Source organism: Rhinoraja longicauda, chromosome 21 (genome assembly GCF_053455715.1).
Source record: "Rhinoraja longicauda isolate Sanriku21f chromosome 21, sRhiLon1.1, whole genome shotgun sequence".
Taxonomy (NCBI): Eukaryota; Metazoa; Chordata; class Chondrichthyes; order Rajiformes; family Arhynchobatidae; genus Rhinoraja; species Rhinoraja longicauda.
In genome coordinates, this window is record NC_135973.1 from 20,438,124 (window position 1) to 20,463,546 (window position 25,423).

Sequence of the window (25,423 nt, forward strand, 5' to 3'; positions counted from 1 at the left end):
AAATCTAAAGAATTGTTACAATCCTAACACCTTGTGCTCCGTTATATTGGCAAATCATGAACTACTTTCCTTGGCTTTGTGCAAAGCTTTTTTTGAAGACAGTCCTTTAGACTTGAAGGAAACATTGTCATGCATCTGAAAAGGGTGAAGAGTCATCTGTTTCTAAATATACAGATACACAGGCCAGTGACAAAAGTTATTGAGAGATCCCTTGATAATGGGAAAGCAGTAAATGCCGGGTGACTAACAGATTTTGAAATCCAAACAGTACAGTGGTTCATTTCCAGGGGCAAAGTGTTCAGTAGGAGAGGTTATTCTGCCCATGTGAGTCCTTATTTGGATCAGAGTGCAAGGTGCTTCATACCGCAAAATGGGTAAAGAGAAGATGTGAAGAAATGTATAAAGGTGCAAGAGTTGGGAGGGCAACCATCAGAAGTCCTTTAAATATGTCCTTTAAAAGGTGAATGTATGTTGGGTGGAAATCTAAATTTCGTGGCTTTGGCCACTGACGAATTTAATAGGTAATTCAGGAGGAACTATTTTACCCAGAAAGGGCTTCACAGATAATCCTCTCACAATGAATGGTTCCGAGGAAAATTTGGTCATGGAGAAAGGAATGGGGTGTGCTGGTGTTGGATGACATCGGTGGGAGGATTATGAGGTTGGAGTGTTTCTGTCCTCTTCGTCCTATGCTGGAGATGTGCAGCCTGCAGGTCACCTTTGTTTGTGATGTCCTCAGGAGTGGTATCCAGGCTTGAAAGGTCTGCCATAAAATGCTTGGTGGTGGTGAGTGACCGTGGGGGAGCGTTGGAGGAAACGTTCTGGGGATTTTGTGGCAAGGACTCTACGCTGGGCGATGCGGAGTTCTCGTGGCTGGAGGTGGAGGCGTAGGTTGTGGAGCTGCTGCTCTGGCCCGCTGAGCTTTCCGCTACGGGAGATAGCGGCTGAGACGGGTCAGGGACTGCCTGGGCAGACTCGCTTGCAGTTCTCTCGTGTGGACTGGTGCTTTGTTCCAGGTCAGGGTCAGGGGCATGCAGCTGCCTGATCCACTGAGAGTCTGTGGACGATGAGGAGGACGAGGTAGAGTGCACGCTGTCCGATTGCGAGGACCAGATGGCACAGGGTGGCGCGGCCTCCTCTTGCCCATCTTCCGCCTCAACTACCATGTAGTCATCTTCGCACACCTGGTGGAGCACGATGTCACAGCCGGCGTGGAAGCCCACAATCAGGACGTTACTATTTTTCTTTGGAGTGTGCCAGGTTCTGGAAACGGGTGGGATGGAGATGCTAAGATCATGCCAAAATATGGAAAGGGGCCTAAAGTTCTTGAACCTCACCCCAGAGGTTTCATCATCATCATCATCACCACCATCCTCATTGAGGTCACTGCCGCTCGATAAATCAGACTCCCCTTCCTCGCTGCTGTAGAAAACACTAGACAGAAGGAAAGACGTCTTTATACAGAACCTTTCTCAATGGTGGTCCTTATCCACTCAGTCATAGAGTCACTGTTGGAGGAAACTCAACGGCCAAGTCTTTCCAAATTAGAAACACTGCATTGATGTATAGTGGGAACTTGGGGTCCAAATCCACAGCTTTCTGAAAGTGGCAACACAAATAGATAGAGTGGTGAAGAAAGTGTATGGTATACTTGCCTTCATCATCAGGGTATAGAGTGTGAGTCACAAAGTCATGCTTTATAGCACTTAGGTCTTGCTATTGAGGGCATGCAGCGTAGGTTTACTAGGTTAATTCCCGGAATGGCGGGACTGTCATATGTTGAAAGACTGGAGCGACTAGGCTTGTATACACTGGAATTTAGAAGGATGAGAGGGGATCTTATCGAAACATATAAGATTATTAAGGGGTTGGACACGTTAAAGGAAGGAAACATGTTCCCAATGTTGGGGGAGTCCAGAACAAGGGGGCCACAGTTTAAGAATAAGGGGTAGGCCATTTAGAACGGAGATGAGGAAAAACTTTTTCAGTCAGAGAGTTGTGAATCTGTGGAATTCTCTGCCTCAGAAGGCAGTGGAGGCCAATTCTCTGAATGCATTCAAGAGAGAACTAGATAGAGCTCTTAAGGATAGCGGAGTCCGGGGGTATGGGGAGAAGGCAGGAACGGGGTACTGATTGAGAATGATCAGCCATGATCACATTGAATGGCAGTGCTGGCTTGAAGGGCCGAATGGCCTACTCCTACACCTATTGTCTAGGTCACTGTCTGGATAGGGATAGGTATAAGGATCATAGGCAGGCAGAAGAGATTAGTTTATCATAGGGATTGTAGGCTGAAGGGCCTGTTACTGTGTTCTACATTTACCTCCCCCCTCCTAATGCAGGCTGCATTTCTCGCCATCCTTGGAGTATTGCATGCATTTCTGGTCGCCCCTTACAGGAAAGAATGGAGGCTTTGGAGTGGGGGCAGAAGAGGTTTACCAGCATTCTGCTTGGATTAGAGAATATTAGCTTTAAGGAAAGATTGTGACAGACTTGAATTATGTCTCTGGAGCATGAGAGGTTGAGAGGAGATCTGATAGGAGTAGATAAAATTAAGAGAGGCAAAGATAGGGTAGACAGTCAGAATCTTTTACTCCAGGGTAGAAATGTCAAATACTAGAGGGCATAGCTTTAAGGTGAGTGAGGAACAATTTAAAGGAGACGTGCGGGGCAAGTATTTTTTACACAAGGTGGTGGGTGCCTGGAACATGCTGCTGAGAATCTATGCTATTAGCTGATATAGTCAATTAGAGATATTATATTTTGTTGTAGTAGAGATGGTTTCTTTTGTTGTTTTAGCTAATATAAAATGAATGCTTATTTTAGTGGAAAGCAGTAAGATGGATGCTTGTGGCAGAAATGTTATCCTTGGGAACAGAATGTGTTTGTCCCTTTACGAATGATAAGGAGTGTACAGAAGAGATGGGCTATTGTCCTCTCCTACTACTCTGTCTGACTGCGAGTGCTGTGTATTGAAACAGTAAAGCAAGGTCATGCAGCTACGAGATTGCTCGTCTATAGAGATAAGAAAGTTTATTTCTTAGTAACAACTCCTTATTTGGGTGCGTGTGAAAGTAGGAAAAGTTTTGAATCCACTCTAGGTAAATTGATGCGTTTCTCTAAAAACATGTGACTTATATTAATGGTTTGGTTTCTGAGCATGTGACCTGTATCAATGATTTTGTCTTCTCTGTAACCATGGGAATTGTATTAGATGTGTAATTGGTCCTTGTATTAGATGTGTAATTGGTCCTTGTATTAGATGTGTAATTGGTCCTTGATTTCTTTTTGTCACACCTCTCTTTTTCTGTATAAAAAAGTAAACAATGGTGGAGAAGTTGTTCTTCTTCCCCTCCCCTGAGTTGAGGTCTCTTCAGACACTAGTGTTGTGTCTGGAGATCTTCTCGGGAAGAACCCCATGGTGGAATAAATCTGATGTGCTAATCCAGTATCAGACTGAAGGTAAAGAATTTGATTTAACATTTGGTGGCAGCGGTGGGATATTGATTTAACACTGCCACCGGTGTTGGTGGAGGTAGATACGAAAGGGGCATTTAAGAGGTTTTCAGATAGGCACATATATATGCTGGGAATGGAGAGATATGGATCACATGCAGGCAGGAAAGAGAAGTTTATCCTGGCATCATGTTCATCAAATTGTGGGCCGAAGGGCCTGTTTGTATGTTCATCCCCTCTCCCGGTGCAGGCTGCCTTTCTTGTATAACAGTCTTCTTGAAACGGGAGAAACATTACTCTCTCCATTCGTTTTCCTGTTTGCTTGCATTCTGGGATCTGGATGTCTCGGGCAAGGCCAGCGATTTTCAGTCGCGTACAAGCAGGATCAGGCGAAGGGCCGCAGATTTCCTTCTCAAAAGAACGCTGATGAATCTGTGGATATTTTGGGCACGGAGTGGTTTAGTGGATAGGTTTACTAATTTCACGTCCTCCACCAGCGCTGTCTGCTCTGCTGTGTGACTCCAGAACTTAGTCTTATTTTTACTCATTCTAGCATTTCACAGAATCATAGAATCATACAGCGCAGAAACGGGCCGTTTCTACGTTCGTCTATTTGCCTGCCTTCGGGCCGTATTCCTTCACTCCTTTCCTACCAAGTATCTCTTCAAATGTTTTTTAACTGTTGTAATTTTATCTGCGTCCACCATCTCTGACAGCTTGCTCGACATAAACTTCCCACTCAGATCCTCTTTCTATATTACTCACCTTCAACCTGTGCCCGCTATTTCTCGCCTCTTCTATCTTAGGGAAAAGACTATTTTTCCTATCTTTGCCCCTCATGATTTTATAAACCTCTACCAGGTCCCGGGGAAATGGAGCCAGCCTATCCATTCTCGCCTAACTCAAACCCTTCTGAGCCAGAAACCCAGTCACCTTGCTCCTTCTCCAGTTTGACATCCTTCCTGTAGCAGGGAGACCAGAACTGCACACACTACTTCAAACGTGGTCTCACCAGCATCTTGCAGTTGTATCGTGATTGAATGTGGCTTTACCAATGTTTCACACACCTGTAACATTTGTACTGGAATATTACAAAAATTACAACCCAATCCTCTCAGTGGGATCTTTGCCTCCTATTGTGGCTGTTAGATAAATCATCTCTTCAATGCAGTTGCAGGGTATTACACAGGCTACTCTCAACAGTGTCACTGAGAGCCAGACTTGACCCCATGATTTCCTAAAGTCAGAGAGCTCGCCACAGAACTATGGCTGGAGAAATCAGTATTGCCTCTCTGCATAATGAGCAAACTCGAACATAATTTACCAAGGAAATTTCAGTGTCAAGCGTTTCAGCTGTACCTTCCAGTTGATTGCGTTCCTGCCTTGGATTTCCAGTGCTCCGGGAGTTCCTTGTAATTCCTGTACACAATAACTTGCAGCTGACTTCCTGCGGGAATTTTCGCCACCAGCTGCCGCAGCTCACGCAGCTTGTAGCCCAATACGTTGGTTTTACCGATTTTAACCAGGATGTCCCCTGTGAATGAAGAGAAACAGGAACTTGCAGCGTCCTGACAATGACCAGGGAACCTGTTCTGTAATGTTGCCTCAGGACAAACCACTGCTGAAACACCAAGGTAATTCTGAAACTAAATTTCAGTCTGAAGAAGCGTCCTGACCCGAAACGCCACCTTTAGTTTATTGTGAAAAGCTTTAGTTTGTGTGCTATCCAGTCAAAGACTATACATGAATACAGTCATGCTGTCCACAGTGTACAGATAAAGGGTACAACATTAGTGCAAAGATATAACATTGAAGTCCGATAGTCTTATTATAGAAAGTTCAAATGTCTCCAATTAGATGGACGGGAGGTCAGGACTGCTCTCTAGTTGGTGAGTGGACGGTTCAGTTGCCTGATAACAGCTGGGAAGAAAATGTCCCTGAATCTGGAGGTATATGCTTTCACACATCTGTACCTCTTGCCTGATGGGAGAGGGGAGAAGAGGGAGTGGCCAGGGTGAGGCTGGTCCTTGATTATACTGGCACCTATCCATGTTCTCCAAAGATGGTGTCTAACCCGCTGAGTTACTCCAGCACTTTGTATCTCATTTTTATAAACCAGCATCTGCAGTTTCTTGGTTTCTACAATGTAACTTCCTTGTGCTATGGGGGGCAGTGCCTTAGATGTTTGTATCTGTTTACCTGGACACAGTGCTCTGATTTATATCTCATACTAGGTATCACAAAATGCTGGAGTAACGCAGCAGGTCAGGCAGCATCTAGGAGAGAGGGAAAGGGTAATGTTTCGGGTCGAGACCCTTTATCAGACTGAAGAAGAAGGGTCTCGACCTGAAACGTCACCCATTCCCTCTCTCCCAGATGCTGCCTGACCTGCTGCGTTACTCCAGCATTTTGTGATACCTTCGATTTGTACCAGCATCTGCAGTTATTTTCCTACACATATATCTCATACTACGTGATCCTCCCAAATTAAAATGGATGTTATGTCAGATTTTAGTGTTCTGTGGAGCACACTCAAACTCTCGACTCTTCCACTCAAGATTCCAGCATCTGCTGCTCCTTGTGTCGCAACTCTTTCAATTCAATGGTTAACAAACCCAGCAACTGATCAGAGGGAGAAGGTCAATCAACCACTTACTTCACATTTAACAAAGTGGGGCAACGGGCAGTTACAAGGAAAATTGTCTAAGGGTACAACATTGTATTGGATCAGATGAAAAGTTGGGCAGAGCTTTGACAGACAGGGTTTAATCCTGACCTGTAAGGGTAATGCATTTTGCAAAGTCAAATCTGGGTAAAGCATAAACAGTAAATGGTAGGGCTCTATGGAATGTTGATGAACAGAGGGACTTTGGGATTCAATCCACAGTTCCCTGAAAGTGACAATGCAGGTCGTTGGGTGTTGAAAAAGGCAAATGGTGTGCTTGCCTTCATGGGTTAGGACACAGAATATAAAAGTTGGGACATTATGTTGCAACATCACAAAACACTGGTTACTCTGCACTTGGAACTAGTGTCTAGTTCTGGTTGCCACATCATATGAAGGATTCAATTAGTTTATTATCACATACATCAGGATGCAATGAAATTACTTGTTCACATGAAGCTCAGAGTGTAAGTCAGTGTACCAAGGCTACTAAATTGTGGAGAATCCTCCACTTGCCTGGATGAGTGCAGAGATGCTGAAAGGTGCTGATCCTCAGATAGTTTATGGGAGTCCTCATGCAGGGATCACTGAAGATTAAAAAGCAGTTGGGAAGGCGTGACAGATTGGTCTTTATGTGATGGGAATGGGCTACAGGAGATAAGAAACAGAATTAATATTTCAGGCTGAGGATTCTTGTCAAAAAGCCTTCAACCTGAAATGGTTATTCTGTTTCAGAAATGTTAACTGCTTTTCTCGCTCCGCAGATGCTGCCTGATCTGCTGAGCATTTCCAGCATTTTATTTTTTAACTTCAAACCCTTGGATCCCGAAGCTTTATTTTCCTAATTGCAGATATTATTGGTATAATTTGTGTGAAAATCATCGAATCCTGTATCACGAATCTCTCCTTTTAAATGTAATAATTATAGCTCTCCATTTTTTGTTAACAGTGATTTACATTTTCAATTATGCGACCATGGCATTTTCTAACCCAATTTCATGTGTACATTGTAGGCATTAGCATAAGTGAATCATGTTATCGGAACTAACACATTAATTTTACCCGCAAATGTTAAAGATAGGTCTAGAGTCATTAAATGAGAAACTAAATATAGCAAAATAGTAATTTCAATTTATTCTAACCTAGTTAGAAACATGGTGTAAGTCTCTCCTCCCAGAGGAAAACAATTTGATTCTTAGCCTTTGCAGAAATCAGATCAATTGCATTACTAACTCACTACCATCTCAAGGAACTGCAGATGCTGGAATCTTGAGTACTTTGTTTTTTGCACTCTCTCTCTTAACTCTGAAATACAAAGCGTCATGGAGTCATCCACCACACAAACAAGACTTTCGCCCACCAAGTCCTCGCTGACCATTGACCGCCCACTCACACTAATCCCATTTTGTTCTCGTATCAACCATAGGGCAGCATATTGGCGCAACAGTAGAGGTGTTGCCTTACAGCGCCAGATACCCGGGTTCGATCCTGACCACGGATGCTATCTATACAGAGTTTGCTGTGACCACGTGGGTTTTCTCCGGGTGCTTTGGTTTCCTTCCATGCTCCAAAGATGTGCAGGTTTGTAGGTTAATAGGCTTCTGCAAATTGTCCTTAGTGTGTAGGATAGTACTAGTGTATGGGTGATTTCTGGCTGGCGCAGACTTGGTAGGCCGTAGGGCCGGTTTCCATGCTGTATCTCTAAAACTAAAACAATCCAACCTGTTCCCCCTTCCGCCCCCCCCCCCCCCCCCCCCCCCACACCCATATTCCACCATTCACCTACTCACTAAGAGTGTTTAATATTGTCCAACCCTCATCTTTGGGATGTGGGAGGAAACCTGGAGAGAACCCTTGCAGAGAATGTGCAAACTCCACACTGACTGCACCTGAGATGAGGACGGAATCCGTGTCCCTGGAACAGTGGCAAAGAAAGTCCTGTGTCAATGGGAGTTGTGTTTTTGATATAAATGTGTTGGAAGCAGTTCCAAGAAGATTTATTGGACTAATACCTGGAATGGGCAGGTCACCGTGAGGAAGGATTGGTCGGGGCTAGGCTTGCACCTTACATTTGTTGGTAGTGATTTATGAACTTTGTAAGTCGGAGTTTCTGTAACCCAAACAGCTGTAACATGGGGTTCATCTGCAGCATTAATGGACAAATTCTCAAATGTAAATACCTGGCTTCAGGTTTGCCATGGCACCTCCAGGGCCATCCTCAACGATTTTCACAACTTGCAGAAAGGATCCGTTTTCAATCAGTACCAAACCCAGGCCTTTGGCTCCCCGCTTGATGAATGTTTCATAGCTGCTCCCTAAGTTATGCTCTAGTTTCTCTTTCTTATCTGCATCTGGCTCTGAAAAACACAATTGCAGAACAATTGTACCAACGCACAGGACGCAGGAGGCTGCAGGGAGTGATGGGCTCGGCCTAGTCCATCATGGCCACAATTCTTCCCACCATCGCGAGCATCTATATGAGGTGCTGCTTCAAGAAGACAGCATCTATCATCAAGGATCCCCACCATCCAGGCTGTGCCCTCTTCTCGCTGCTACCTACCGTCGGGCAGGAGATAAAGAAGCCTGAAGTCCCACACCACCAGGTTCAGGAACAGCTACATGCCTACAACCATAAGGTTCTTGAATTGACCTGCACAACCCTAATTCAACCTCAGCAACAGAATACTATGGACCACCTCTTGCACTATCACATTTTCTAATGATATTTTGCACTCATGCCTTGTTTTTTGTGGTCTTCTTTATTTCACAGTCTTGTAGAATTTAATGTATAATTTATGCTTTTGTGTGTTGTTTGAGACTATGTGCCTGTGATGCAGATAAAAAACTTGCCTTAACTTGTTAATGTCTTCATTTAAACCCTGCATTTGGGAGGAGGTGATGCAGGCAAAGTGTTATTCACATCTCATTTAAGAAATGAGGAATGACGATATTTTGAGTAGAAGAGTTAGGAAGTCATAATGCAGCTCTGTAAAACTTTGCTTAGGCAGCATTTGGAGTATTGTGTTCAGTTCTGGTTGTGCCATGACGAAGGATGTGGAGGCTTTGGAGAGGGTGCAAAAGAGGTTTACCAGAATGCTGACTGGATTAGGCAGTATTTTTCATTTCATTTCATTTTATTTCGAACATGTTAAAAGACATCAATTAAAAAACAAAATAAACAAAAAACAGAAGCAATACAAGGAATTTCATCCATTACTTAACATGTGCGAAAAGGAGTAGGAAGAAGTGTGAACTTATTTCATCCTACCCCCATTCCCTAATCAATATTTATCAAGTATCAGATATTAATACAAAAATACTCATACACCCTTATATGTTCATATAGATATACTTATTTAAATAATGATGTGTTATTATATGTAGACCCCTGGTGACTGTTAATCCCCCTCCTCACTGTACCTAGAAAAAATCTGTGTTTATATTTGTTTTTAAACTGGATGATGTTTGAACATTGTTTTAATTCCACATTCATTCTGTTCCATAGCTTTACTCCACAGCGTTATTCCACTGAGTATCAGCTAAATGGAGAGGTTGGACAAACTTGGATTGTTTTCTCTGGAGCGCCAGAGGTTGAGGGGAGACCTGACAGCAGTATATAAAATTATGAGAGGCATAAAAAGGGCAGACACTTCAGAACCTTTTTCCTAGAATGGAAATGCCAATGTCTAGAGGGCATGGCTTTCAGGGGAGAGGAGCAAAGTTTAAAGGAGATGTGTTGTGCAGGGTTTTTTTTACACAGAGGCTGGTGGGGGCCTAGAACATGTTACCTGAGATGGTGGTGGAGACTGATATGACAGTGGCATTTAAGAGGCTTGTAGATAGGCACATGGATATGCCGGGAAAGGAGGGATATGGATCATGTGGCGTTATAGGAGATTAATTTAACTTGGCATCATGTTCGGCATGGCTGTTGTGAGACGAAGGGCCTGTTCCCGTGTGTACTGTTCTCTGTTCTGTCTCCCAGCAGGGTGGCCAGGAACCAAATGAAACATGGAAGATGGATCGGAGTGACGAAATGGGGAGAGGGTTGGGGAAAAGAAGAGGGAGAGGAGAGGTTGGATTGGTTTCTATGAAATGCTGGAGGTTGAAGAGAGGCCTGATAGAAGTGTATCCAATTATGTGGGTGTTAGAATCTGGGAAGAGTAGATAGGAATGTGGGGAGAGTAAAACAGGATTAAAGTAAATAGATATGATGGTCGTCATGGACTCGGTAGGCCAAAGGACCAATTCCTGTGCCATGTGAGTCTCTGAATTAACAGAGACTGTCCCCAGAAGATTTTGTGCAGGCAAGTCTGCAGTAACAAAGATCAGGGGTGGGATTGGAGTCAGGGTACGTCAGGCCGAAGCAGGGGGTGGGAGGATGAAACAGGGCTGGTGCTGGAGGATGAGATGGGGATGTAGACCATATAGAGCAAGAAACTGAACTCCAGGAAACCACCCTCATCCGCCCAAGTATCTCCCAGTTCCACACTCAGGCTGAGACCATTCCCGTGGGCCTTCTCCGCATCGGTAAGTGATCCATTGGTGCTGACTCCCCCACTCTGCAGTGGGCTCTATCAGCAATCTCCAGTACGTCTCTGCCTCCATCCTCACCTCTTTCCGGCCGGGTGTTCCAGTCCCTGGGTTCCATGGCACGGAGGGTTTGATTGGGATCAAGCCGCACTGGAGAATTGAGTGGTGTACCGGGACCTCCCTGCCCACCGGGGCTCATACAACGACAATCCTCAGATCTCCCGGGGCAACAGAGAGCAGGGGCTGAGGATTCTGGAATGTTGCCAGTGAGAGACGAGAGCGTCTCGAGCAACAACTTCCTGCTAACTCCTAGTGTTTATAGACAATAGACAATAGACGCAGGAGTAGGCCATTCGGCCCTTCGAGCCAGCACCGCCATTCAATGTGATCATGGCTGATCATTCTCAATCAGTCCCCCTTCCTGCCTTCTCCCCATACCCCCTGACTCTGCTATCCTTAAGAGCTCTATCTAGCTCTTTCTTGAATGCATTCAGAGAATTGGCCTTCTGAAGCAGAGAATTCCACAGATTCACAACTCTCTGACTGAAAATGTTTTTCCTCATCTCCGTTCTAAATGGCCTACCCCATATTCTTAAATTGTGGCCCCTGGTTCTGGACTCCCCCAACATTGGGAACATGTTTCCTGCCTCTAACGTGTCCAACCCCTTAATAATCTTATATGTTTCGATAAGATCCCCTCTCATCCTTCTAAATTCCAGTGTATACAAGCCTAGTCGCTCCAGTCTTTCAACATACGACAGTCCCGCCATTCCGGGAATTAACCTAGTAAACCTACGCTGCACGCCCTCAATAGCAAGAATATCCTTCCTCAAATTTAGAGACCAAAACTGCACACAGTACTCCAGGTGCGGTCTCACTTGGGCCCTGTACAACTGCAGAAGGACCTCTTTGCTCCTATACTCAACTCCTCTTGTTATGAAGGCCAACATAACTTTTTAGCACTCCCTTTGCAGAGGCTCACTGCTGCATTGAATACATTAATATTAGCTTTAGGTTCATTATTGTCACGTATATCGAGGTACAGTGATTTTAACTGTGATTCATTTGAACTTTGCCTTTGATTAGTTGATTTAAAGATACAGCATGGAAACAGGCCCTTTGGCCCATCGGGTCCATGCTGACTATTGATCATCGGTTCACTAGTTCTATGTTATTCCACTTTCTCATCCACTCCCTAAACGCTAGGGGCAATTTACAGAGACCAATTAAGCAACAAACATGCACGTCTTTGGGATGTAGGAGGAAACTGTAAGAGCCAGTGGAAACCCACGTAGTCAATAGACAATAGACAATAGGTGCAGGAGTAGGCCATTCAGCCCTTCGAGCCAGCACCGCCATTCAATGCGATCATAGCTGATCACTCTCAATCAGTACCCCGTTCCTGCCTTCTCCCCATACCCCCTCACTCCGCTATCCTTACTGGGAGAACGTGCAATTTCCTCCTTCCCCTCCCTCCTGCATCTCTCCCCCTCCCCTCCTCCTTCTCTGACTCCCCTCCATCTCTCCCCACCTGCATCTCTCCCTTCATCTCTCTCTCCTCCCATCTCTTCCTCTCCTTCTCTATCACTCTTTCCTCCTCTTGAATATCCTCTCTCCCCACCTCATTATCTCCCTCCCATATTTCTCCCCTCTTCTTTCCTCCATTTCTCTTCAGTTCCCTCTTAGCTTCAAGCTGGGGAGGTTTATCGGCCTATTATTGTCATATGTACCAAGATACAGTGAAAAACTTGCTTTCTCAGAAGATCATACTATACAATAGAAAGTCAGGTTCTCCAAAATATAAAATAAACAGAGTGCATAATATAGTGTTGCAGGTACAAAAAAAGTGCAGGAGTCATTTGAAAGTAGATTGGAAGATCAGGAATACATCCTTAGTACACAAGAGGTCGGTTTTGAAGTCTGATTACATCAGGGAACAAGCTATTCTTGAATTTGGTGTCATAGACATAAAGTGATAGTATGGAAACAGGCCCTTCAGCCCAACTTGCCCACACCGGACATGTCCCAGCTACAATAGTCCCACCTGCCTGCGTTTGGTCCATATCCCTCCAAACTTGCCCTATCCATGCACCTGTCTAACTGTTTCTTAAAAGTTGGGATCGAACCAGCCTCAACTACCTCATCTGGCAGCTTGTTCCATACACCCACCACACTTTGTGTGAAAAGGTTACCCCTATTAAATATTTTCCCCTTCACCTTCAACCTATGTCCTCTGGTCCTCAAGTCCCCTACTCTGGGCAAGAGACTCTGTGTATCTACCCGATTTATTCCTCTCATGATTTTGTATACGTGGTATGTACTTTCAAGCTTTTGTAACTTTTACCCGACGGGAGAAGAGAGAATGACCGGGGCGTGAGTAGTCCTGGTTTATGTTGCTGCTTTCCCAAGGTAGCATGGATATGATGAGGTGGGGTGGCTGGTTTATGAGATAGACTGGGCTGGTTTATGAGATAGACATCTATCCACAGTTGCCATACCAAACTGTGTCAGTAATCAAATATCTCAGTAAAATATTTTGTGCATCTGGAGAAATTGGTAAAAGTCAATGGGGACATGCAAAACATCCTTAGTCTTGTGAGAAGGTGGAGGCGCTGGTGTGCTTTCTTGGCTTTATTGATGCGATTGAACCTGGTCAAGTTATTGGGGATATTTAAACCAGGGAATTTGAAGCTCTTGAACATCAAAATTGAATAAACATCTGCAGTTCCGTTTCTAAATAAAAAGCTTCACTTCTCAGTTCAAAAAGTCTTGTTTCAAAAGGTACTTTGTATACCTTAGTTTTGTTCATTCTCTGTTAAAATATATTATAATAAAATACTTAAGCAGTTGTTCAGTAAAGCCTATTAATAATTTTGTTGAAAAGGATGAAGGGACGGCAACATATTTCCAAGTCAGGCTGCCGTACGTTTTAAAGGGGAACCTGTAGGGGGTGATAGTCTCATGTGTCTAAAACCTTTGTCCTTCGTGGTTGAGTTTACAGGTTTAGGAGGTGGTGTCAGAGTAGCCCAGGAAAGTAACTGCAGGGTTTATTATAGTTGGTTCACACTACAGCCGCTGTACACCGGTGACAGAAGGAATAAATGTTTAAATGGTGGATGGGGTGCAAGTGAAGCAGCTTGCTTTTGAGATAGTTTCTGCCATCGGGAAGAAGTTAGAGGTGGTGTCTGAAATCCGTGACCTCCAGGTTCAAGAACAGCTTCAACCCAACAACCATCAGGCTCTTGAACACGTCAAACACCAACTAAACTATGAACTATCTTTGTTGCACTAAGGTCTTTGGGAGTATTTGCACTAGTAATGGTGTTTTAAATTTATTCATTGTCGTTTATTATGTTCTCTATGAGTATTGTGTTTACTGAACTATTATGCTGCTGCAAAAAAGAATCTAATTGTTCTGTTTTCAGTACGTGTGACAATTAAACACTCTTGACTTGACTTGTTTTGAGCTTCTTGAGCAGTGCTGTACTCTTTAGAAAGCTTTCATCAGGCTCCTAATGCACCTTATAGATGGGGGATAGGCTTTGCAGATCAGGTGAGCCACTCACCGCGGAATACCCAGTCTCTGACCTGCGCTTGTAGCCACGTTTCGTATGTGACAGGTCCAGTCGGATTTCTGGTCAATGCTGACCCTTAGGACATTTAAGGTGGAGGACTTGGAAATAGCAATGTCATGGGTGGGTTGCTATGCACTCTCTTCTTAGAGACGATCATTGCGTATGGAGATAGATGTTCTATCTCCATCAGGGCCGTCTTAACGCATGGGCCTGATGGGCACTTGCCCGGGGCCCCACGAGCATAGGGGCCCCATGCTGATCTGTGTATGTTAAGTGACTTGCAATAAATAAATACTACTTTAAAAATGTAGGTTCAATAAGTGCTTTTTTCGCAACATTTTCAGTCCCTAAGTACTTCTCACAGCGATCTGTAAGTGCTTTTCGCAACAATGTAGCACCCTAAGTCCATCGCTAAGTGCTTTTCAGTAAGTGCTTTTCGCCGGCACGACAGGGGGGGGCTGGTAGGGAAAGGGGGGTGGGGGAGAGTAACGGTCGCCCCCCCAGTACACTGCTTTGCCCGGGGGCCCATAATGCTGTAAAAACGGCCCTGATATCCATATTCACCCTGTCAATCCCCCTTTCGACCTCACACTGTTAAATAAGGAATAAGGGGTAGGGCTGAGATATGGAAAAACGTTTTCACCCAGAGTTGTGAATCTGTGGAATTCTCTGCCACAAAAGGCAGTGGAGGCCAATTCACTGGATGTTTTCAAGGGTTAGATTTAGCTCTTAGGGCTAACGGAATCAAGGGATATGGGGAAAAAGCAGGAACGGGGTACTGATTTTGGATGATCAGCCTTGATGATACTGAATGGTGGTGCCAGCTCGAAGGGCCAAATGGCCTACTCCTGCATCTATTTTCTATGTTTCCCCTCATTCAAGGAGGGCAGCCACCGACAGGTTTCTATGTTGTTAATGTTCCAGATGAGTTACCTGACTGCATTTGCGTTCCAGAGAGGGTCCAGAGCTGGTTTCTGGTTCAGGTTGATTGCTGCGCAAACACCTCATAAGTGGTTATCTCGCACAGGTCGGAGTAGAGTAGTGATTAAATTTTGAAGTGGGCCTTTTTGACCAAGTTGAGGGGATTTAGTTGCTCAATCCCCTCTTTAAATGACTGAACATCGGTGTGTTGGGTGGTAACATATTCCATTCCCTTATCGTCTTAGGGTAAGGGAATATTGGTAGCAAAGTTTATTGAAATTTAGCGAGTTGATGATGCAGGGACCGGTATTTTGTCTTGTTTCATGGCAGTTGGTGCTCTGGGATGACGGAGTGATTTTGTGAATCTCTTTGCAAATTGCAATAAGTCTTAGTCTGATTATGTGGAGCTGTAGGGTATCCCATCCGAGAGAAGTCAGCATATTTCAACCAGTCACCCGTCGCCCTCCCGGGCTGTGGTCGTGGGATCTTGCCATGCCCGGGCTCCGGCGGCCACAGCACGCGTGAACAACAGGTGGCCGCCGGCGGGCGCGCGATAACGGCTGGGCGGAAGGAGAGCGCAGGCGCGGGCGAGGGAGCAAGTTCGCGTGCGCGCGCCCCCCCGCCCCCCGGCGCTGGCGGCGACGCGCACGCAACCGCTGCGGCTGCCGCCGAGTGAATGGCCGCCGTCCGCGAGTGAGGCGCTGCCGGGCCCGAGCGGCTGAGACGCGGATCGGTGTCGCCTCTCCCCCCCCCCACCACGCACACACAATGGAGGGAGTAAACTGAGGGCGGGGCCGTCGAGCGAGTCCGCCGCGCTCGCTGCGAGCTGAGGGGCCGAGCCCGGGGGCCGGCTGAGGCGATGCTCCGCGGCACGGGCCGGGCGCTCGCCAGCCGCCGCCGTCTGGCTGCCGAGTGAAGGCGGCCGCGCTCCTGCCATGGACAAACTCACCATCATCTCAGGCTGCCTCTTCCTGGCGGCAGACATCTTCGCCATAGCCAGCCTGGCCAACCCAGACTGGATCAACACCGGGGAGTCCGCAGGTCGGTGCCGCCCCAGCTCTACCCTCACTTCTCATCTCACCCAACACCTTACCCTCACCTTCATCCCACCCAGTACCCATCCCCAGCTCCTACCCTCACCCGCACCCTCCCACCCTCAACCCAGCTCCTCCCCTTACCCTCCCCATCCCCATCCCACCCCCTCATCTTCGTCCCCAGCTATCCTCACCCCATCCCACCCAACTCTCATCACCCCATCCCACCCAGTTCTCATCACCCCATCCCACCCAGTTCTCATCACCCCATCCCACCCAGTTCTCACCCTCTTCCCCAGCTCCTTCTCACCCCCCTCTTCCCACACCTACCTCGCCCCTGCACCAACCCCCTTACCCTTGCTGCCCCTGCCAGCATCTTCTTCCACCCCGCTTGTTATATTCCACCGCCCCCTCCATCACAGCTGTCATATCGCCCCACCATCATATTCCTCCTCTCATCCATTCCTGTAGTCATATTCCTTCAACCCCATCCCCCTTCCCTAACTCTGCTCTGGCTGTCATGTCCTTCCCCATTCACCCCAATGGTCACATGTCCCCTACATTCACCTTGGCTGCTCCCCTCCCTTGTCATGCCAGCAGTTAATATCCTCTACACATCCACCCTGGATGCTCACACCTGCCTCTGCCTCTGCACCCACCTCCCCATCTATTCCTGCTGTGCTTACCTCCACCCAGCCTGCTACTGTGTTTGCACCCATCCTAACCTTCCACCCTCCCTGACTGTGCCATAGGTCATCATGCCTCTGGACATTGTTTAATCTAATTTCAATCACTCTCCAACCCATCCCAGACTCTCTCCTGTGTTCCCCAACTCTGCCTGGCTCCTACCCTTTGTTCACCACAATTTCCCCTATGCCAGTTTCCTATTTGACACGTAAATTAGTGGCAACCATAACTTTTTGACCTGTCAAGTATATTTTTTCTGTTGCAACTTGTGAATGCGGGTTTTTTTTAAGGGGAGGGGGAAGTTAGAAGAAAATCATGTTGCATTGTACATCTGTTGGAAAGAAACCCGTCATTGGTCAATGAAAGGACAATAAAGAGCCATTTGGTTTCAAATATCGCAATGCCTGCTCTAATTTCAGGTTGAGAAAAAAATCCTTTACTTTTGGATTTAGAAGGATGTGCTGCCTATTTGTGTGGCGTAGCTGTTCAGTATATTTGTAACAAGATTATCTTTGTTTGCATTTTAAAGCCTATCTTGTCACACTTGCATAATAGCACCTAAACTGAGTTGTTGTAAAATATTTCTCATTTGTATAAAAGGAACCTTGAGGCAGTCTTCATAGTTGGTTGCAATTAGAGATGTGTTAGATCCCAGTTTAGAAAATTTAAACCCAATTGTTTTGTTTGCTGAATTTTTGAAATACTATATTATGTAGAGGTCTGAAGGAGAACAGGAACAATTTAATAAGGTGTATATGGTTTGACTTGGATGTAACCTTACACTTGGATGAGACACCACAAGGTTGAAATACTGCTAAATCTGCTGGATATATTTGATACTTGTGAATAGTTATACCAAGTATTTGAGTGGTCAGTGTGTTTGTGATTCAAAAGATGAAATGCTAGCGTTGCTTCCTGTCTCCTGAGGATTTGGCAGTAAAATTGTTCGTAAATTTATTTAAGGAACTGGCGTTAACAGTAACTTAGAACAGATGGTGGCAGCTGATCTGTAACTCTGGCCTTCGGTTTAAGTAGGCCTAAGATCTTACGCAAATTTGCATGCTACCTATTCTAGTTTGTGCAAAATTTGGAAAAGATGGGGCAAGCATTTGGCATCTAATCATTCTGCATTTATTTATTTATGGCAGAGTGTCAGAGTTGGCATTCTTGAGTCTAAATACCGGGTACCAAGTTCCAGAGGAATGAGTACGTAACCTAGGGTAATGAGGGGATGCAGTCTTACTCGCATTTTAATTTAAAAGATCCAAAGCTTCTGTGTAAAGCAAAGGAACAGATGTTCATCCCACTAACCAGATTACATATCTGTTTGTCTGATCTGGGGGTCGCTCAAATTGGCCACAAGGATTTGTCAACAAAACAATAGCAAAGCACAAGCACACACTTTGGATCGTGTTCAGGATGTGAAGGTGCTGTATAAATTAAGTTTGTATTTGGCTTCTGTTTTGTATTATTAGCCATCTCTTCCAAGCATTTTCCATTGCCACCTGTGTTCTCTACTAAGATAATTAATGGGCTTTTGAGAGAGTTGAGAAATGTTCATGCAAGTTACTGTTCTGTGCTGAAATTTGACAGGTTAAACATTACATTAGTTCTTCAGACCCAACCCAAAACATAATCTATCCATTTCCAAAGATGCTGAATGACCCGTTGAGTTTCTCCAACACTTTCTGTCGTTTTGTGTAAACCAGCATCTGCAATTGCTTGGTTCTATATCATCGGTTCAGTTTGCTATTTGTCTGTTAACTTATACCAATGACCATTTGGTGGAATAAGCTAATCGGCAATATGTCAATTTGTAGTAGAAGATATCTTAATGCAACTAATGAACTTGGAGGTTAATACTGTAGTAGACCAGTTGCATTCCAAATTCTTTGGAATTAAACAGTATCCAGATTACTGATAAATTCTGAGTACTGTTAACAACCGTTGTAATTGTTTAGGTGATGCTTTTGTAATGTGATATAAATGCTTTTTTTTGTTACTGTTTTTATAAGTAAATAATTCCAGTGAAGCTATGTAAAACATGAAAAAGTTATTGGATTTAGTTATTAAATTTGTTTAATTGAATAAATATTTCATGAAAAATCATCTGTTTTATGAAATTCATATTTTGAGACACTTTGGGTTAGTTATTGTGATTCAAATTAGAGGTATTGTACTGAATCTGAGTGTACGAATAATATTTGTATTTTTACACCAAAATCAGCATTGTACATTGGTGGGTCATGACTTGTTCTCACCCCACATTGTGGTTAGTTATATACATTTATCAGTTGTGGAGCAAGGTCTAAACACCCGTCCTGGCCCTTGAAAAAGTTCCAAGTTGACAGATTTAGATAGACTATTTTTAAGGAGAAAGTTTGCATTTTAAAGTGATTCTAATTCTGCTTATCCCAGTGTTGTTCTGTAGCCACATACGAACAATTAAGAATCCACATATGGCTAAGTGCATTTCTGAAAGCTGTTCATTGATTTATTACCAGTAGCTGCTATTGGTCATGTGACCTCAAAGGCCAAATTCACTCGACATAAGCATGTGAACATTAATCTTCCTGTGTGCTGGTTTTCAAAATGGTGATATGAAAAACAGGGTTTGGTTTTGGACCAGGGTAAAAGAGAAATGCATTTGTGTTTAAAATACAATCCAAGCACTGAATTGAATCGTGTCCTGTCCAGCCATCTGCAGCGATCATGGATGCACAGAGCTGATTCCCTGCCCTATGTTTTGTCGTCCTTTGAACAGAAGCTGGGACAAGAGAAGGTGATGTTTCAAGCTAATGCTGAGTGAAAGGGCTTTATTACAAAACTGATCTAATCAAACTGTGCAAAATAACAATTTGTTTAGATATGGATAAACCCAAAAGCAAAGCCCACACTCAAATTTGTAACAAGATCATTCAGAGGTGAAATCATGAAGCACTCTGCCAGAAAAAGGAATTACTTAATAATTATTTGTACTTATGTAGTATTTCATGCTGAAGTGTTCCTCGTTCAATATTTTTTGACCACTGTGTTCTATACATACCCTTGTATGTATTATAGCAAAATCATGTTAGGTATGCCACTTCCAGATTTTCAGAGCTTGCAATCACTAGAATAAAAGGACTAATCAATATCTTTAAAAAATATATCTTTTTTGTTTTTGTGCGGCTAGCAATAAAACAAAGCTGTTGATTGTGGGAGGCACAGTAATTTCAATGGTCATATTGGATACCAACAAGGTTCAACCATAACAATTACTGTCCATTTTGAATGTAGCCCATTATTTAGAGCTAATAAGTATGCAAAGTCTAAACAAATTAATTGTAAAAAGACTTCCAAGACCTTGGTATGATTGGCCAGGTTTTATTGGGCTGACACCCATCATTTTCTAAAAATGTAACAGCTGTTTCCTGTTTATACTCTACCTGAAACTTGATTTTTTGAGCCCAAGAGTCAGCATAACAATGTCCCATGTAGAGTTTTGTTTTGAATTCGGTCTTCAATCAGTTTTATGCCATGTTTTCCACCCAATGGTTTTCGTTTCTTCCCATTTCATTTGGTTTTGTCTTCCGTTCTGCTTTTTGTTATCGTGTTTGTAACTTGTTTTCCATTTCAGTGTTATGTATTTTTCCTCAATGCCTATCCAGTGTCCAAAAATATGGCTTGTTCCCATGTCAGCGTAATGTATATTTCTTAAATGCGTATCTATTCTCCTAGAAGGCATTAGTGTGTTTTAACCAATTGTTTAAAATGTCAGGTACAAAGAGCACTTTTCACTTGTTTCAGATTTTCTCATGTATAATATTTCCCACTTTAATCTCTAGAGATTGATGTGGCAAATTGGTGAAAATTTAATAACTGCAACATTATTCTGCATATGTACTGACACTACTGTGTAGCAGGCACAGATGCTCATTTGGAGAGACCAAGGGACTGCAGATGCTGGAATCTTGAACAAAACACAAAATGCTGAAGTAACTCAGTGTGTCACACAGTATCTGTGGAGGGAATGGACAATAGACAATAGGTGCAGGAGGAGGCCATTCGGCCCTTCGACAGACAATGTTTTGGGTTGGGACCCTTTAGATGCTCGGTCACTTTTTCAATTCCCATTGGGCCATCTTGGTTTTGCACCTTGCATTGACCCCATTGGTCAGGATGGTGGAGAAGTCTTGTTCTCAGATCGTTCAATGTTGCAATGAAGAGATGGATTTGAGAGGTGTTTTGAGGATGGCTCAAGGTGACCTTCCTCTCTGGATATCTGTCTGACTTCTGTTTAGGTTTGGATGACTAATATTTTGTCGTGGGGACAAAGACCTGAACTAGGCCATCCCATTAGTATCATCAACATTCCCTTGATTGAGGATGACCTCAATACAGATTTTGAGATGACTCACGAGTGCGATCCTGGGACCACAATCTTCACTGTAGGATGTACAGATATTTCCTTGCAGACTAGCTGCCTGGTGGCAAGAGGTTATTTACCTTGTTTCCTTCTCTTTAGACAATAGACAACAGGCAATAGGTGCAGGAGGAGGCCATTCGGCCCTTCGAGCCAGCACCACCATTCAATGTGATCATGGCTGATCATTCTCAATCAGTACCCCGTTCCTGCCTTCTTCCCATACCCCTTGACTCCGCTATCCTTAAGAGCTCTATCTAGCTCTCTCTTGAATGCATTCAGAGAATTGGCCTCCACTGCCTTCTGAGGCAGATAATTTATTAGACTTCTAATAGCAGAAGGAGATGCAAGAGCCGGCAGATGCTGGAATCTGCTTCCAATAATGAGTTATTTTGGACTTCTCTTGGAGCTGAGAGTTGAATCTGTACTTTTTGTCATTGTATTTACAGTACTGGTTCCAGAGGAAGGTGGCTGTATCGTGATCAGTTCACTGCAAACATATTAATTGTAAAGGATAAATTAGATTTTTTTTCTGCTTTGCTTAAAGATTCCAAGAAACAATATTAGATACAAGAAATCTTTCTGCACTTGTTCATGTGGCAAGTGGCCCTGCATCTCGCGTACTATTGCACCCCACTATAGCGAATAAGTGGGAAAGGCTAACTTTATTTCAAAGTCCAATTGTACAAATTTTTATTCATTTTTATGAGAGCAGAGTTGTGCAAAAGGGTGCAGATCCTGCCTTTGGAAATTCATTGTCAGAGTTCAGTGTTGAAAAAGAATATGAGCAATGGGATCACTTGCAGAGATAATTGCTTTTTAGGAAAATATTAGTTTACCGATGACAGAATTTGTATCTTACAGGAGGAAAGAAAGGTGTCTTTGTACTTTTGTTTAAAATTCCCAATCATTGACTGCATGACTGGCATAAATCATGGATTTGGGCAATTTGTTGGGATATAATTGGTAGTCGGGCCTTTCTTATAATATAGCTATATATCAGTATATGTCCCATAATGGATTTGCAGTGCTCAACAGGATGTGCACCTCATATGGCTTGTTATGTTGGAATCCTGATTTATTTTCCCTTTCAGACTCTTGTGCCCAATTTACCAACTTACTGCTGGTTTTCTCTGCTGCATAAAATAAAATTTCAATGGTTATTATTTATCACTGCCGGAACTGGAGCCTCAGTATGAAAACACCAATCCCAAGAGAACAGTGATTTGTGCTTTTCTTGCAAGTTGTTAATGTTTGTGTAAATTGATGAGCCATGTTTGTGTTCTTCTTGTGAAAGTAGTGCTAGATAATGCTGCTTGTTTGCGATGGCACTCTGCTGGCCTGCATAACCATTTTGTGAACCATTTCAGGCATAATGTACCATTACCGCAGGCTCCTTTACACTCCTAAAAGCATGGAATTGCACATAAAATCATCCTGTTCTTGTTACCAAGAACACCCAGTGAATTTGGAAAATGGGTAACGACATAGTAATGCACAACTTGTTCCAATGCAAGTAAGTATAAATGGACTGACTGTCTAGGCTTTATCTAAGCACTGCTACTGCTTGGAAACTTTGCAAACTGCTACGACTCTGTGGGTTTTACTCTCTCGGCAGCAGATGCCTTCAACACTTGTTTCATTCCAGGTGTTGTCCTTTAAATCTCTCTGTGGGGAGGCATCCAGTGAGAATGCCAAATTCTGCAAAGCCTCCGTTGTCTAACTTAGAGCTCTGGCTAATCTTGATCATAGAGATGTTTACACTTGACACCCAGTGGACACTTCACTTTCTATACAATTTTTTTAATCCAGTTTTATTTTACATCTTGATGCAGTAACTATAATGTTGGAGACATAAGAGACTGGGGATGCTCGGATCTTGAGCAAAGAATCAACAAACTGTTAGAGAAACAGCAGATAAGACAGCTTTTGAAGGAAACTGACAGATGATGTTTCGGGTCTGAAGAAGGTTCCCAATCCGAAATATCGTCAGTCCATTTCCCTTCACAAATGCTGCCTGATCAGCAATTTGATTTTAGCTGTAACGTTAGGTTTTGCTACTGAGGACTGCAGTGATATTTTTAACCCTAGTTTCTGAATGATATTCTTGTGCAACCTCTGTGTATACAATGCACAGTACACTGAAGACTATTTCAAGTGACTTTTTGAATATATTGGGGCTTCAAGCTTTTCCTGTATGCTGGATTTTTAATGAGAATTGCACTGATCTTGTTTCTCAAACCAGTTAAATTCATCAAAAACTAAATGACAGCCTTTTATTCACAAAATGCTGGAGTAACTCAGCAGGTCAGGCAGCATCTTGGGAGAGAAGGAATGGGTGACGTTTCGGGTCGAGACCCTTCTTCAGACTGATGACAGCCTTCCTTGTCCAAACCTCGGGCTTCAGTTTAGCCTGTATTGAGAGTGTACAAAGTTAAAAAAAAAAAGTGTAGTATATAGATTGCCATTTGCTAAAATATTAATCTATGACCATTTTTCCATAGAACTGCTGACTGAGATGGAAGGGGATGAGGGGAGAGACGTCTACCAAAATCAAACACGTATTTTTAGTTGGAGATAATTAGGAAATAATTGGGGCTTCAAGCTTTTATTAATTAGGAGATTTCTATTCCAATCAGTGACTTGAGCAATTGGTTCTAACCTTAAGTTACAGCAGCTTAATCAGAATTTATGAAATAAATGTTCTAAACTTTAAGCACTGGAAGATCTTCACTGATTCTGCTCCTTGACTGAATTGAAAAGAAAACCTGCCAAGATAAAATTTGGATTTTAATTTAACTAAGAGGTTTGAAAGAAATACTGAAATGTGAATGAGGAAAGAACAGACAAGTGGGACTGAGGATCACTCTGCAGATCCTTCTGCACCTGGAGTACTGTGTGCAGTTTTGGTCTCCAAATTTGAGGAAGGATATTCTTGCTATTGAGGGCGTGCAGCGCAGGTTTACTAGGTTAATTCCCGGAATGGCGGGACTGTCATATGTTGAAAGACTGGAGCAACTAGGCTTGTATACACTGGAATTTAGAAGGATGAGAGGGGATCTTATCGAAACGTATAAGATTATTAAGGGGTTGGACACGTTAGAGGCAGGAAACATGTTCCCAATGTTGGGGGCCACAGTTTAAGAATAAGGGGTAGGCCATTTAGAACGGAGAGGAGGAACAATTGTTTCAGTCAGAGAGTTGTGAATCTGTGGAATTCTTTGCCTCAGAAGGCAGTGGAGGCCAATTCTCTGATTGCATTCAAGATAGAGCTCTTAAGGATAGCGGAGTCAGGGGGTATGGGGAGAAGGCAGGAACGGTGTACTGATTGAGAATGATCAGCCATGATCACATTGAATGGCGGTGCTGGCTCGAAGGGCCGAATGGCCTACTCCTGCACCTATTGTCTATCACTCTTTCACAGGCTCACAGGGCTTCTGCTTTGCTTACAGTTGTGTGATTATCAGGCTGCAGAAGGATCCTGATCCAAAATGTTAACTCTGCATTTCCTTCCATATTTACTGCTTGACTCGCTGAATTCCTCCAGCTTTTGTTTCTCAAATTTTTGTTTACTTCAAATATTTGTTTTGCCCTAAATCTTTTCAAAATATTAACCGTCAAGAAAAAAATCATTGTGTATGACATCACTTGCTTCGTGTAGCAGGTAGAATATACTCCGAATCTGATAGCACAAAGGTAGCCAGTTGACCATCTCATTTTAGTGCTGAGTCTCTGTTGTCATTGAGTTAGTTTTACAACATGGAAACAGGCTGTTCGGCCCAGCTCTTCCATGCCGACCAAGGTTTCTTCCATTTGCCTGTAATTGATCCAATTCCCTCTTAGGCTTTCTTACCAATTAAGCTGTTCAAACATCTTTTAAATGTTGTAATTGTATCTGTGTCTGGTAGCTCATTCCATCCCCTTACCATCATTTGTGTGAAAAATTCCTGTTGGATCCCCTTTGTATATTTGCCCTCTCACCTTAAACCTATATTTTTAGACCCTCCCACCCCAAGATAAAGATTGAGACAATCTCTCCTCTTGATTTCATGTACCCCTTTTAAAGTCACCCTCTTTTGCTCCGAGATAAAAACAATCCCATCAGGTTTTCCTTCCAACTCAAACCCTCAAATTTAAGACTTGTTTT

At 43.6% G+C, this 25,423-nt stretch overlaps 2 protein-coding genes across 2 annotated transcripts in view; one reads left to right on the top strand and one right to left on the bottom strand.

Moving 5' to 3' along the window:
• Positions 1 to 98: 98 nt before the first annotated feature.
• On the bottom strand, positions 99 to 16,234 carry LOC144604022 (PDZ domain-containing protein 9-like). The gene is made up of 4 exons (XM_078418037.1): positions 16,100 to 16,234; positions 8,302 to 8,478; positions 4,816 to 4,990; positions 99 to 1,434 (listed from the first exon to the last, which is right to left on the bottom strand). Exons 2-4 carry the CDS (start codon positions 8,318 to 8,320, stop codon positions 603 to 605), a joined length of 1,026 nt encoding a protein of 341 aa, XP_078274163.1. The 5' UTR covers positions 8,321 to 8,478; positions 16,100 to 16,234; the 3' UTR covers positions 99 to 602.
• Positions 15,793 to 25,423, top strand: part of LOC144604023 (uncharacterized protein C16orf52 homolog B) — an 86,129-nt gene continuing 76,498 nt past the window's right edge. Inside the window, exon 1 of the mRNA XM_078418038.1 lies at positions 15,793 to 16,191. Coding sequence (XP_078274164.1) covers positions 16,086 to 16,191 — 106 coding nt within the window. The 5' untranslated portion in view covers positions 15,793 to 16,085. The remainder of the gene's footprint in view (positions 16,192 to 25,423) is intronic.

Excerpts from the sequence above, each read along its gene's own strand:
- LOC144604022 (XM_078418037.1), bottom strand. Across the intron at positions 1,435-4,815 it reads GGAACGCAATCAACTGGAAG|TGTTTTCTACAGCAGCGAGG; the intron begins GTACAGCTGAAA and ends CCTTCTGTCTAG.